General features: G+C 36.7%; 1 protein-coding gene across 10 annotated transcripts in view; it reads right to left on the reverse strand.

Annotated features, from left to right (window-relative positions):
* SLC25A40 (solute carrier family 25 member 40) overlaps positions 1-14,394 on the reverse strand; it is a 68,932-nt gene that overhangs the window by 29,090 nt on the left and 25,448 nt on the right. For 9 of the 10 annotated variants that reach the window (XM_011280365.4, XR_002153645.3, XR_006594187.1 and 6 more), the window contains exons 6-8: positions 8,425-8,492; positions 5,966-6,090; positions 4,953-5,126 (exon numbers count right to left, since the gene is read on the reverse strand). In XM_011280365.4, the coding sequence (XP_011278667.1) occupies positions 4,953-5,126; positions 5,966-6,090; positions 8,425-8,492 (367 nt within the window). Of the gene's footprint in view, positions 1-4,952; positions 5,127-5,965; positions 6,091-8,424; positions 8,493-10,704; positions 10,988-14,394 lie in introns of those variants that run through there. The other variant, XM_019825410.3, reaches the window with a different exon arrangement.

Consider the following 14,394-nt stretch of genomic DNA (forward strand, 5'->3'; position numbering starts at 1 on the left):
AAAGACAGTTGAATACTTCAGTTCTTAATCGCAAATCAATTATGGATAAGTGAATGGCCAATGAAACAGTGCCCAATCTCATTAATAATCAGGCAAGTATTAAGTTAAAATAAGATACCATTTTAACTTACTAGGTGAACAAAAATTATGAACTTTGATAGTAAAAGTGCTGGTGAGGGGATGAAATGAAGGAACAGAAAACTGGTAGGTGTACTGATCTACACAATCACTTTAAAAAAGAATTTGAGAGGTGCCTGACTGGCTGTCAGCAGAGTATGCAACTCATGATGTCAGGGTCATGAGTTCAAGCCCCACATTGGGCATGAAGCCTAATTAAAAAAAAAGAATTTGATATTACTTAATAATTAAAATATATATTTATATGAACTAACAAATCTAATACTGGACAAATTCTTGTACATCAAGAGTCTGTTAAAAACATTCACAATAGCATGCACTTGTTTACTCATAAAGAAGAGTAAAAATTTTTTAAAGTTATATGTAAAAACAAAAGTAAATCTTAAGATTCTTAAGTAAAATAAGCTTTTAAAGCTCAAAAAGAGGCACCTGGGTGGCTCAGTTGGGTGTCTGACTTTGGCTCAGGTCATGCTTCTAGAGGTTTGTGGGTTCGAGCCCCAAGTTGGGCTCTGTGTTGATAGCTTGGACCCTGGAACCTGCTTCAGATTCTGTGTCTCCCTCTCTCTGTCCCTCCCCAATTTGTGCTCATTCTCCCAAAAGTAAACATTAAAAAAAAGCTCAAAAATAGGCAAAACTAAATAACATGCTGTTCAGAAATAATAGAAAAGATCAATGAAACCAAGAGTTGGTTTTTTTGAAAAAAATAAACAAAATTGAGAAACCTCTAGCCAGGCTTCTCAAAAAGAAAAGGGAGATGACCCAAATAGATAAAAACATGGATGAAAATGGAATTATTACAACCAATCCCTCAGAAATACAAGCAATTATCAGGGAATACTATGAAAAATTATATGCTAACAAACTGGACAGCCTGGAAGAAATGGACAAATTCCTAAACACCCACACACTTCCAAAACTCAAACAGGAGGAAAAAGAAACAGACCCATAACCAGCAAAGAACTGGAATCAGTTATCAAAAATCTCCCAACACATAAGAGTCCAGGACCAGATGGCTTCCCTGGGGAATTCTACCAGACTTTTAAAGTAGAGATAATACCTATCCTTCTCAAGCTGTTCCAAAAAATAGAAAGGGAAGGAAAACTTCCAGACTCATTCTATGAAGCCAGCATTACTTTGATTCCCAAACCAGAGACCCAGCAAAAAAAGAGAACTACAGGCCAATATCCCTGATGAATATGGATGCAAAAATTCTCAAGAAGATACTAGGAAATCGAATTCAACAGCATATAAAAAGAATTATTCACCATGATCAAGTGGGATTCATTCCTGGGCTGCAGGGCTGGTTCAATATTCACAAATCAATCAATGTGATACATCACATTAATAAAAGAAAAGATAAGAACCATATGATCCTGTCAATCGATGCAGAAAAAGCCTTTGACAAAATTCAGCATCCTTTCTTAATAAAAACCCTCGAGAAAGTCGGGATAGAAGGAACATACTTAAACATCATAAAAGCTACTTATGAAAAGCTCACAGCTAATATCATCCTCAATGGGGAAAAACTGAGAGCTTTCCCCCTGAGATCTGGAATACGACAGGGATGTCCACTCTCACCGCTGTTGTTTAACATAGTGTTGGAAGTTCTAGCATCAGCAGACAACAAAAGGAAATCAAAGGCACCAAAATTGGCAAAGATGAAGACAAGCTTTCACTTTTTGCACATGACATGATATTATACATGGAAAACCCGATAGACTCCACCAAAAGTCTGCTAGAACTGATACATAAATTCAGCAAAGTCGCAGGATACAAAATTAAATTTTTTTTTCCAACGTTTATTTATTTTTGGGACAGAGAGAGACAGAGCATGAACGGGGGAGGGGCAGAGAGAGAGGGAGACACAGAATCAGAAACAGGCTCCAGGCTCTGAGCCATCAGCCCAGAGCCTGACACGGGGCTCGAACTCACGGACTGCAAGATCGTGACCTGGCTGAAGTCGGACGCTTAACCGACTGCGCCACCCAGGTGCCCCAGGATACAAAATTAATGTGCAGAAATCAATTGCATTCTTATACACTAATAATGAAGCAACAGAAAGACAAAAAAGAAACTGTTCCCATTCACAATTGCACCAAGAAGCATAAAATACCTAGGAATAAACCTAACCAAAGATGTAAAAGATCTGTATGCTGAAAACTATAGAAAGCTTATGAAGGAAACTGAAGAAGATACAAAGAAAGGAAAAACATTCCATGCTCATAGGCTGGAAGAAAGAATACTGTTAAAATGTCAATACTACCCAAAGCAATCTACATATTCAGTGCAATCCCAATCAAAATTGTGCCGGCATTCTTCTCAGAGCTAGAACAATCCTCAAATTTGTATGGAACCACAAAAGATCCAGAATAGCCAAAGTAATGTTGAAAAAGAAAACCAAAGTGGGAGGCATCACAATCCTGGACTTTAGCCTCTACTACAAAGCTATAATCATCAAGACAGTACGGTATTGGCGCAAAAACAGACACACAGACCAACGGAATAGAATACAGAACCACGAACTGGACACACAAACTATGGCCAATTAATGTTTGACAAAGCAGGAAAGAGTACCAAGTGGAAAAAAGTCTCTTTAGCAAATGGTGCTGGGAGAACTGGACAGCAACATGCAGAATGAAACTAGACCACTTTCTTACACCATTCACAAAAAATAAACTCAAAATGGATAAAGGACCTGAATGTGAGACAGGAAACCCATCAAAACCCTAGAAGGGAAAGCAGGAAAAAACCTCTCTGACCTCAGCTGCAGCAACTTCTTACTTGACACATCTCCAAAAGCAAGGGAATTAAAAGCAAAAATGAACTACTGGGACCTCATCAAGATAAAAAGCTTCTGTACTACAAAGAAAACAATCAACAAAACTAAAAGGCAACCAACAGAATGGGAGAAGATATTTGCAAATGACATATCAGATAAAGGGCTAGTATCCAAAATCTATAAAGAACTCACCAAACTCCACACCCAAAAAGCAAATAATCCAGTGAAGAAATGGGCAGAAAACATGAATAGACACTTCTCTAAAGAAGACATCCAGATGGCCAACAGGCACATGAAAAGATGCTCAATGTCACTCCTCATCAGGGAAATACAAATCAAAACCACACTGAGATATCACTTCACGCCAGAGTGGCTAAAATTAACAAATCAGGAGACTATCAATGCTGGAGAAGATGTGGAGAAACGGGAACCCTCTTGCATTGTTGGTGGGAATGCAAACAGGTGCAGCTGCTCTGGAAAACAGTGTGGAGGTTCCTCAAAAAATTAAAACTAGATCTACCCTATGACCCAGCAATAGCACTGCTAGGAATTTACCCAAGGGATACAGGAGTGCTGAGGCACAGGGCCACATGTACCCCAATGTTTATAGCAGCACTTTCAACAATAGCCAAATTATGGAAAGAGCCTAAATGTCCATTAAATGACAAATGGATAAAGAAATTGTGGTTTATATACACAATGGAGTACTACATGGCAATGAGAAAGAATGAAATATGGCCTTTTGTAGCAACATGGATGGAACTGGAGAGTGTTATGCTAAGTGAAGTAAGTCATACAGAGTAAGACAGATACCATATGTTTTCACTCTTATGTGGATCCTGAGAAACTTATCAGAAGTCCGTGGGAGAGGGGAAGGGAAAAAAAAAAAAAAAAAGAGGTTAGAGATAGAGAGAGCCAAAGCATAAGAGACTCTTAAAAACTGAGAACAAACTGAGGGTTGATGGTGGGTGGGACGGAGGGGAAAGTGGGTGATGGGCACTGAGGAGGGCACCTGTTGGGATGAGCACTGGATGTTGTATGGAAATCAATTTGATAATAAATTTTATATTTAAAAAAAAATCAAATGAATGGTAAAAAAAATTCAGTATAGCAGTGACCACTGGATGTGGCAGTCAAGGCGGATATATGTCATGATTTGAAAAACTGCAGTGTTCTAGTTCAGAGACTGAACTGGTGACTTCACATGTGTTCACTTTATTAATATACTTCATAATTTATACTGTTACTTTCTACTTGTCAAATATTATAGTAAAAAAAAATAATTGGCCTATGAATCTATATTTCTCAATAGCATTAACTGAATATAGAAGGTTGAAGAAAAATAGTAATGGAAAGGGCAAGATGCATGTGAATAAGAGAGCCCAAGAAAAGGATTAACTCAAAGGAAAGAAAGAGGAACTTTAATACAAGGGTTCTCAATAATTATTCATCTCATGTCTTAAACAGAAAATTCTGTGATTCACAAGAGAAATATTACTGAAGTATGCACATTTGGTAAGTTATTTGTTAGTTTTATACTTCTTTTTCATAATTTTCTGTTTCTTCATAATTCAAAAATTAGCACAATCTTCTGATTAATAATAGTGTTTTACAGGATACTCAAAGGGGAAGATTTTGATCTGTAATAATTGAAAAAGCAGGAATCAATATAATTCACAGGTGGTATTTAATGTATTTTATATTTTGATTTGTATTAATTTATTTACCTTACTAATTATGGCATTTAGAATAATGTCAAAGGTAGTTTGTATTATCTAAATATGACTACATACCAGTTAATATCTTTTAAAAAGTTAAAAAGAAAGAAAAAAGAAAAGCTTGTATTAGACAGATACTATTCATTCAATAAAGACTCATAAAGATCTGAGAGCCCAACAACAAACTAGAAGTTTATGGTCACTAAAGAAGATAACTTACTGTTAGCCTTAAAGGGTTTAAATTTAGTTGATTTAAAAGTGATATATACATCAGACAACACTACCTAAAATTGAGCAGATACTAAAATAAATCCTACCTGAGAATGGTACATCTCTAAGAACAGTAGGAGCCCAGCCCCTCCAAAGGGAAATCCAACCATCTTCAGACACTTTCCTGCTGATAAATCGATGTAATTCTTCATAAGAAAACTTCTTAGATTGCATCTTGGTTCTAATCAATTCTAATGGACTTATCACAGTTACTGCACCAACTAATACAAACAAGTAAATATAAGAAAATAAAAACAAAACCATGTACGATGCAAACATATATACAAAAATATTTCATCATTATATATAAAAAAATTTTATTCTGAAATGTCTGCAAACCTTAAAATCAAATAGGTAAGGATGCCAATATATTGGAGCACCTTATTTTTCCTTGATAAGGGTATTTCTTAAAAGTCTGTTTTCATTTAACTTCCTCTTTCTGGTTTCAATTCTTTTTCTTTTTTTTAAGATGTCTAATATCTATATTCAATGCAGGGCTCAAACTCTCCACCCTGAGATCACGAGTCATGTGCTCCACCCACTGAGCAAAGCCAGGTGCGCCTAGTTTCAAGTCTTTCAAGAGCAGTTCCAGAAATATTACACATCAATTAAAGTACTATAAAACCTCACTTTTATATTTCTCATGGAGAGAAATATCCTTCTTCACAGAAGCAAATTCCCTTCTGAATAGACTCTGAATCCCAGAGTCTACAAGGAAAATGATTCAGGACTTGGGCATCAATTTGATATCAGCCTGACATTAATCTGACATCTGATGTAACTCTAAAATCTAGAAAATATAAAGTCTAACCTCTCTGCCCAAGATTCAAAAGGGATGGGTTGATCCCCTCCTATCCTATGGCAATCACCATACTACGACTCAAAGAGTATAGATATTAACGAATCAGTACAAACTACAATGCAAAATACATCTTACCAATACTCTGTATTTTATGGAACATTATCTGTGACTGTCAAAATTTTAAAATAAGCTTTAAACTGAAATCAAAATGATATAACAATATGTTTAAGTTTATTAAACAATAAGTTTATTACTTACATCTAGCAACAATTCCAGCAACAATTGGTATATGACTTTCATTTTCTCCTAATTTTGATTTCAGAAAATAAGTTAATTGATCATAGCAGGTAAAATAAATGACTGTGGCAGGAACTGCCATCACTCTGTTAGAAACACACAAACAAAAAGATTTATACAAAATTAACAAAAGGCTTAAATGTATTCTTAAATTATTATTAAATATAAGCAAAAATCCTTATATTGTGTATAAGCTGAAAACCACAATGAATCAGTACAAATGATCAACTTTTCCTTTAAAATTATTGTGTTTAACTTAGTATGCAACAAAACGATACACAGTAGGTATCTGCCCTATGGAAGTTTAGATTCTAGTTGTGAAGGTAAGTTACAGAGCACTTGGTCAGGTCATAAACAGGAAAAGACTAATGAGGACACTCCTCTACCTCCTTGACTTGTTCTATTGTTTCTGGTCTCCCAAAATCTTCCTCCCAATTACATTTACTATAATGTGAAAACCTCTGAAGTAAAAAATACAAGAGCATTTATAAAATATTTTTCAAACTATGGGCCATATGTCATACCTGCTTATAACTAGAAATAAATTACAATTAATATTTTGAGGAAATTCCAATGACATACCTTTCAAATGAAATTATCAAAAGGTTATTATAAATAAAATTAAACACAAAGGTGGGGCACTGGGTGGCTCAGTAGGTTAAGCATCCAAGTCTTGATTTCGGCTCAGGTCATAATCTCACAATTCGTGAGACTGAGCCCTGAGTTGGATTCTGCACAGACAGCATGGAGCCTGCTTGGGATTCTCTCTCTCCATCTCTCTCTGCGCCTCCCCGACTTATGCTTTCTCTCTCTCAAAACATATAAATACATAAAAATTAAACACAAAGTTGCAGGCACTCTCATGTTATATATACTAACACAACAAGAAACCAACTTATGTTTATGGTCTAAGGGACATTCACAGACCATACTTTGAAATGTCTAAGGTTCCATAGTGAAATTTGATGAGAATTAGAAAAAGAACTGACTGTTGGTTCTGGATCAGCCACTAACTTTAGAATTTTAGGCACTGTTTAAAATATATGCCTCTGGGCGCCTGGGTGGCTCAGTCGGTTGGGCATCCAACTTCGGCTCAGGTCATAATCACACGGTTTGTGAGTTTGAGCCCTGTGTCGGGCTCTGTGCTGACAGCTCAGAGCCTGGAGCCTACTTCAGATTCTATGTCTCCCTCTCTCTCTGCCCCTCACACGCTCATGCTCTGTCTCTCTCTGTCAAAAATAAATAAACATTAAAAAAAATTAAAATATACACCTCAAAGTTGACTAATTCACTCCATAAAAAGATACATTAAAAAGAAATGAGACAGGGGTGCCTGGGTGGCTCAGTCTGTGAAGTGGCCAACTTCAGCTCAGGTCATGATCTAGTGGTTCATGGATTTGAGCCCCGTGTTGGGCTCTGTGCAGCTCAGAGCCTGGAGCCTGCTGTCTCCCTCTCTCTGCTCCCTTCTGCGACTCATGCTCTGTCACTCTCTCAAAAATAAAACATTTAAAAAATTTAAAAGAAAAAGAAATGAAACAAAGTATTACTTGGGCTTTTTCCATTTAGCCTTACTAGTTTATCATATTAACTCATATAATAGCTAGTTAGTAGAGAATTAAAATTATCCAGTAAAGGGAAAGTACACACATCAGGGTATTTCTTGTTAGTAAAATAAATAAAAAACCAAATAACACCAAACTCTTCATTTCAGAAAATGCAAACAAAATTATACACCCAAGACCTAACACAGCAGGCCTGGTTGTTCAAATCTTCTTTATCTTCAGGAGGACCTTTCTGCATGCCTGACTTTTGGCCAACTCTAAGGAATTTAGCCCTTGGAATAGTCCCTGCAGTAAGGTTTCTTTGGTATGTTTGTAGCACAAAGTCAACTTGTTTAGGCTGATTTGTGCAAATTATGTGGTTTTTGGTAAATACCTGTTTTCTTCTGGGGGGTCTGGAGTTCTGGTAATCACAGCTGGTCATAAAGCAAGGTCATCAATCCCAGTGTAAGCTTCAGACTGCCATTCAAATGGATTTTAAGGTAGAAACACTTTGCACATGCTGCTGCACTTCAGTGGTGGAAGAACAAGCATGTCCTGTGGGATGTCACCAGGGAGGGCCCTGGAAGCCTTGTGCCTGTCTGGTCAACTACTGTTGTGCCTTTCCCTTACTGATTCTGCTTTGTCTCCTTTTGCTGCAGTAAATCACAGACATGAGTATAACCTTAGGTCCTGTGAGTCCTTCTAACAAATCATCAAATATGTGGGTGGTTGTGAGACTCACAAAACAATGTTTTAGAAAATGAAAAAATCCTAATATTAAAAATTTTATGCACAATTTTATGCAACCATGTTTACTATAAGGCAAAATAAAACAGCAATCACCATTTAGTGAGAAAAAAATAGTAAATTATAACTTACAAAGTAGGGGGAAGGCCACTCCACAGGGATTTAATGCCCTCATTTCGAATGATTTTCAAAAAGGCATCCTAAAATTATAATAGAAAAAAGTGTCAAAATATATCCCTGAACCCAACATTACAAACTTTTTGATAAATGATTGGTACAGTGATTCTTTTAAGCATTTATGTCCAAAATATGAGTTTCTCAAACTTATATTACATCCATTCTTTTAAAACTTTCAAACATAAGTAAAACATTTCTGAATGATACTTTCTGCTAAGCAGAATAAAAACTATGTCACTAAGCTTTGGATTATTCTACTTAGGGCTTAGATGCCAAGTTTTATAAAGTTTATTATAAAAAGGAATTGGAGTAATGGCAGAGAATTGGTCAGATTAACTCTCTTGACCTACTAAAGAATCTGAGAAAATATTATTTAAACCCAATACTTGAATTCTCTGGAGAGGAATCAAAGCAGGTAAAGATCAGAGGAAAGTACTGTTAAGAGAGAGCAATGAGAGATTTGCAAGTTTGTAGCTTTTTGCCCATGGAAGTCAGCTGAGAACAGCACATGTACTTGCTTAAGGTGGCAAATACAGAGTGCAGGGTGGCAAATAAAGAGTGCACAAAGTTTGCATACAAAATCAGCCACAAAACTTGGCTCGCTAATAAATTATGCAATGCCTGGAGGAAGATAACAAAGTGCTGGCAACAGCAACAACAACAAAAAAAGCAGCAGCTAAAAGCTGCTGAGTGGAAGTTTCAGCTGCAACTCACCACAGGGGAACCTAAATATGGAGTCTGAATAGAGCCAAAGTTCAGTGCTAGAATTCTAGAACAAAACTGACTCTTTAGAATATAAAAGAAATCCAGAGTCCTTACAACGCATCATTCATAACTTCCACTATACAATCAAAATTGATTAGGGGTGCCTGGGTGGCTCAGTTGGTTAAGCGTCCAACTTTCAGCTCACGTCATGATCTCATGGTTCGTCAGTTCGAGCCCCGCTTCGGGCTCTGTGCTGACAGCTCAGAGCCTGGCGCCTACTCCGGATTCTGTGTCTCCCTCTCTCTGCCCTTGCCCTGCCCTCTCTCTCGCTCTCTCTCAAAAATAAACATTAAAAAATTTTTAAAAATTGATTAGATATAGAACAAAATATGCCCATACTTAAAGAAAAAGTAGTCAATAGAAATCAATGCTGAAATTTCAAATAATATAGTTAGCAGACAAGAATTCTAAAGCAGCTATTATAAATATATTTAAAAAACTAAAAAGAGGATACATACATAATGAGTGAACAAATTTGGAATTTCAGCAAAGAAACAGTTACCATAAAAAACAGCCAAATGAAAATTCTAAACCTGAAATGAAAAATTCACTAAGTGGGCTTAATAGCAGAATGGAAGCAGCAAATAAAGAGTTGGTGAACTTGAAGGTAGATCTTCAATCTGAAGAAGGGGGAGAAAAAGAATGAAGAAAAATGAACAGAGGCTCAGGGACACTGGGGAAACATTAAGTGGTAGAATGGTTTTATATGGAATCAGACAGGAAAGGAGAGAAAACAGTCTTAGAAATAACCCGAACAAATGATGGCCAAAAACTTCCCCAAATAAGTGAAAGATACCAATTTACAGAGCCTAAAATCACAAGGATCCCAAGCAAAATAAAAACAGTGAAAACAAAAAAAGAAAAGAAAAATGATAAGGGGTGATACAAATGAAGGCTAACCTCTCATCGGACACATGGAAGGCCACAAGATAATGAATGACATGTTAAACGTACTGAAAAACACATTATGCCAGAATTTTGTATGTTGCCAAAACAGGCTTCAAAAACATGCTTGATAAAGACATTTCACTAGAACAAAAGCTGAGAGAAAAACTGCCAAAATACCTGCACTAAACAAATGTTGAGAAAAGTTCTTCAGGGAAGAGGGCCACAACGCCAAATAGCAACTAAGATCTTCAAACAAGTTAGGAAGTACAGGAGAAATGGTAAATATGTGGTTATATACGAAACATTTATTTTCCCCCTTTCTCCTTTTTAACTACTTTAAAAGATACAAGACTCTAAATAAAAAATTCTAATAGTGAAATGTGGAATTTGTAACATGCAAAGATGAACTGTACATGAAGCTATAGCACAAATAAAGAGGAGAGTGAATGGTGTCAAGAACTGTGAAGGGGCTGGGACTGTACTCCACCTGCAAGTTGACAAATCAGCCAGCCACAGTATCATGAGAGCTGGTAGAAGATAAGAATCTCTGGGATAAGAGGTAAAGGACACTTTATTACTCACAGGACCAGCAGCAGCCAGAGTATCAGCATTTCTGTGCCAGTTTCCTGAGCCCCAATTTCCACAAGGCAACATGAAGAAGGCTGGAAGACACCTGAACATATGGTGGCCTGCATTATAGGAGGGGAAATCTGACCATAGGGAACCCAAATCCTCTATAATAGGCAGTGAGGATACCTTTCTTTTGCCCTAGAGGGAAACACTGTATCATCCAAGCTTATTCATTATGTAAACATCCTTGAAAAGATGGTAAGGACAAAGGACAGTCAGTACCTTGCTCAAAACTTATGCAAAAATGTGAAAGATTTTTGGACGGTCTCCCTAGAAATGGGAATAGAGAAGTCAATGTAATATTAATTATAATTGAACTAATCCAAAAGAGAGCAAGGAGAAAAAAAAAACAAAAAGCAACAGAGGGAGCATATAGTTTTGGACTGAAACTCAACCATGTTAGTAATTTTGGGGGCACCTGGGTGACTCAGTTGGTTAAGCATTGAATGTTGCTCAGGTCACGATCTCACAGTTTGTGAATTCAAGCCCCAAGTGGGGCTCTGTGCTGACAGCTCAGAGCCTGTAGCCTTCTTTGGATACTGTGTCTCCCTATCTCTCTGCCCCTCCCCTGCTCATGCTCTCTTTCTCTCAAAATTAAACATTAAAAAAATAAATTAAAAAATAAATAAAGTACTAAATTATCCAATTAAAAATCAGAGATTGTAAGAGAGGGTAACAAAAGAACAAGGCCCAGCTATGTCGTCTTGGAATAAAAGGATGGAAAAAGATATACTTTATAAATAATAATATGAGAAAACTGGAGTGGCTATATTATATCAGACAAAAATTTCAATATAATGAATACCAGTAGTGATAAAGACACTTCATTATGATGAAAATATGTCAGAAAAACATATCAAAATCCATATAACAAACCTAACAGAACTAAAAGGGAAAACAGACAAACTGTCAATCATAATTGAAGATTTTTATATCCTCTTTCAGTGACTGACAAAGTAAAGAAAAAATTGAGTAATAATCTAGAAGATCTAAATGAAACATCAGCCATCCTGACCTAATAGTTTATAGAATACTATGCCCAACAATTGCAGAGTACAGATTTTAAAGTGTACATAAAGGGGTGCGTAGGTGGCTCAGTCAACTGAGTGTTTCGAATCTTGATTTCAGCTCAGTCATGATCCTACAGTCGTGGAATCGAGCCCCACTTAAGATTCTTTCTCTCTCTCTCTCCCTCTGGCCTTCTTTCCCACTTGTATGCTCTCTCTCTTTCTAAAATAAATAAATAGATAGAGATAGATAGTAGATGGGTAAAGTGCATATAAAATATTCAACAAGACAGATCATATGTAGGGCCATTAAGCAAGACCAATAAATTTCAAAAATGTGAAAATTTACAGAGTACATTCCTCTAATCACACTGGAATTAAAAGTAGACATCAGGAATAACAGGATATCTAGAAAGTACCCCATTATTAAGAAATTAAAATACTACACTTCTAAACCCAGGGCAAAAAACAAAATTACAAGGGAAATCAGAAAATATTTCAACTGATAATAAAAACAGAACATCAAAATTGTGGAATACATCAAATTTAGTGCTCTGAAGGATATAGTTGCCACTTCTGTTCTCACAACAAGAAAAAAGCTGAACTGAAAAATTAACAACTTGTTTTACATTTAGAAACGTAACCAGTTTTCAAATATACCCCAAACTTATATTCTCCTTAACAAAGCTGAGCGAGGGAAACTATTTTATCAGACCCTCATTTACTGCAGTTTTGCCAAAATCTGCAATCTGGCACAGTGGAAATACCCAATTCATGCTCTGTAAGAGTAAGACCTAGTCATAGGACTATAGAATGTTTCTCTTCCTACATACTTACCACCCCATCAACAGGGCTCCTGTGAAACAGAGGATCACAGCTGAAAGAACCACAAACCTAAGACCCTATTTGAGCATCTCTAGGAAAACTCAAAGATGACAGCGAACAAGACAAAAAAATAGGACACTAGAGGGAACTTCATTCTCTGAGAACACAGCTATAACAGGCAGTAAACATAGACTAGCTTCTCATCAGATAAACATATCACTTGACAATAAAGCTGTATTTACCTGTTTTTGTTTTTTTTTTTTAACCCAATACAACACGCCTGGCTTTCAACAAAAAAATTACAAAGCACGCTGAACGGCAAACAACACAGTCTGAAGAGACAAAGCAAGCATCAGAACCAGACTCATATATGGCAGAGATTTCAGAATTATCAGACTGGGAATCTAAAAACATTAAAAAAAAATTAAAAATAACTAAGATGAATATGCCAAGCGTTCTAATGGTAGTGTCAGAGGAGCAGAGGAAGAAAATGAGGAGGGGTTAAGGGTTTCCTGTCACCAGTGTAAGGCAAGCCAGAACTTCCTCTCTGCTGTCTTAGTCTCTTTGAGCTGCTATAACCAAGTACCTTACAAACGAAAGAAATTTATTTCCCACATTTCTGGGGGCTGGAAGTCCCAGACCAGGGTGCCAGCAAGGTCACAGGGTCCTCTTCCAGGTCTTTGATTTCTCATTGAATTCTCACATAGTGGAAGGACAAGGGAACTCTGGGGTCTCTTTTCTAAGGACATTAATTCCGTACGTGTCTGCCCTCATGACACAATCACCTCTCAAAGGCTACACCTCCTAATACCATCACATCAGGTATCAGGATTTCAACATATGAATTTTGGGGAGACACAAACATTCAGATCATATCACCTGTGTAAGAGTAAAGAAACTCTCCACACGGTGTGCCCATGGAAGCTAAGTGAGGAACTTTAACTTCCAGCTACACTCAGTACTAACAAGGTGACACCCCTCTTCCTCTAACATTGTCTAAAAAGCCAGTCACAATAGAATGTTTCAGTGAGATTCAGAGTCTCATAATGTAATACTTAAAATTTCTTGGTTTCAAAAAAAAAAAAATAAATAATCACTTGTCATTCTAAGAAAAGGAAGATGTCAAACTGAATGAAAAGAGACAATAAACAGACGCCAACACGGAGAAAAGAATATTAAAATTATCTGACATAGATTTTAAAGCAGTCAACAGAGAAATCACTGAATGATCATTTACAAACACATCCAAAAAATTAGGAAGCCTCAGCAAATAAATATACACCCAAAAACCCTATAAAGACAGAATTCTAAAAAATGTTCAAGTAACACATTAGAAGGCAGGAAAAATAAAACAGCAACAGAAAACAAAGAGAAAGCAAAAAAGGAAATGGTAGGCTGTTAACAATGGGACAACAGAACCAAAATGGAATCACGTATGCTCACCCCTATGTCAGCACAACCAGCAGAGTACCTAACCTAACTGCAGTTTCAGCCTCTCCTAAGAACATGACCTTTAATCAGTCAATGTGTAATTACCAGGTTAGCACTGGTGAGGTAATCTGCCAGACAGACCCCCACCTTCCCTCAGAGGAAGGTGACCTTGCCTGTAACAATCCACTCCTGGTTAGCAGAACTTCCTGGCCCCATCTTCTTCTGCCTATAAAAGTGTTCTGTTTGGTGTAGCTCCTCAGAGCTCCTTTCTACTTGCTAGATGCAACACTGGCCAAATCATGAATTGTTGAAATAAAGCCAATTAGATCTTCAAATTTAGTCAGTGAATTTTGCTTTTTAACGAAGATTAAGTTCTAAT

Source organism: Felis catus, chromosome A2, assembly GCF_018350175.1.
Source record: "Felis catus isolate Fca126 chromosome A2, F.catus_Fca126_mat1.0, whole genome shotgun sequence".
Classification (NCBI taxonomy): domain Eukaryota; kingdom Metazoa; phylum Chordata; class Mammalia; order Carnivora; family Felidae; genus Felis; species Felis catus.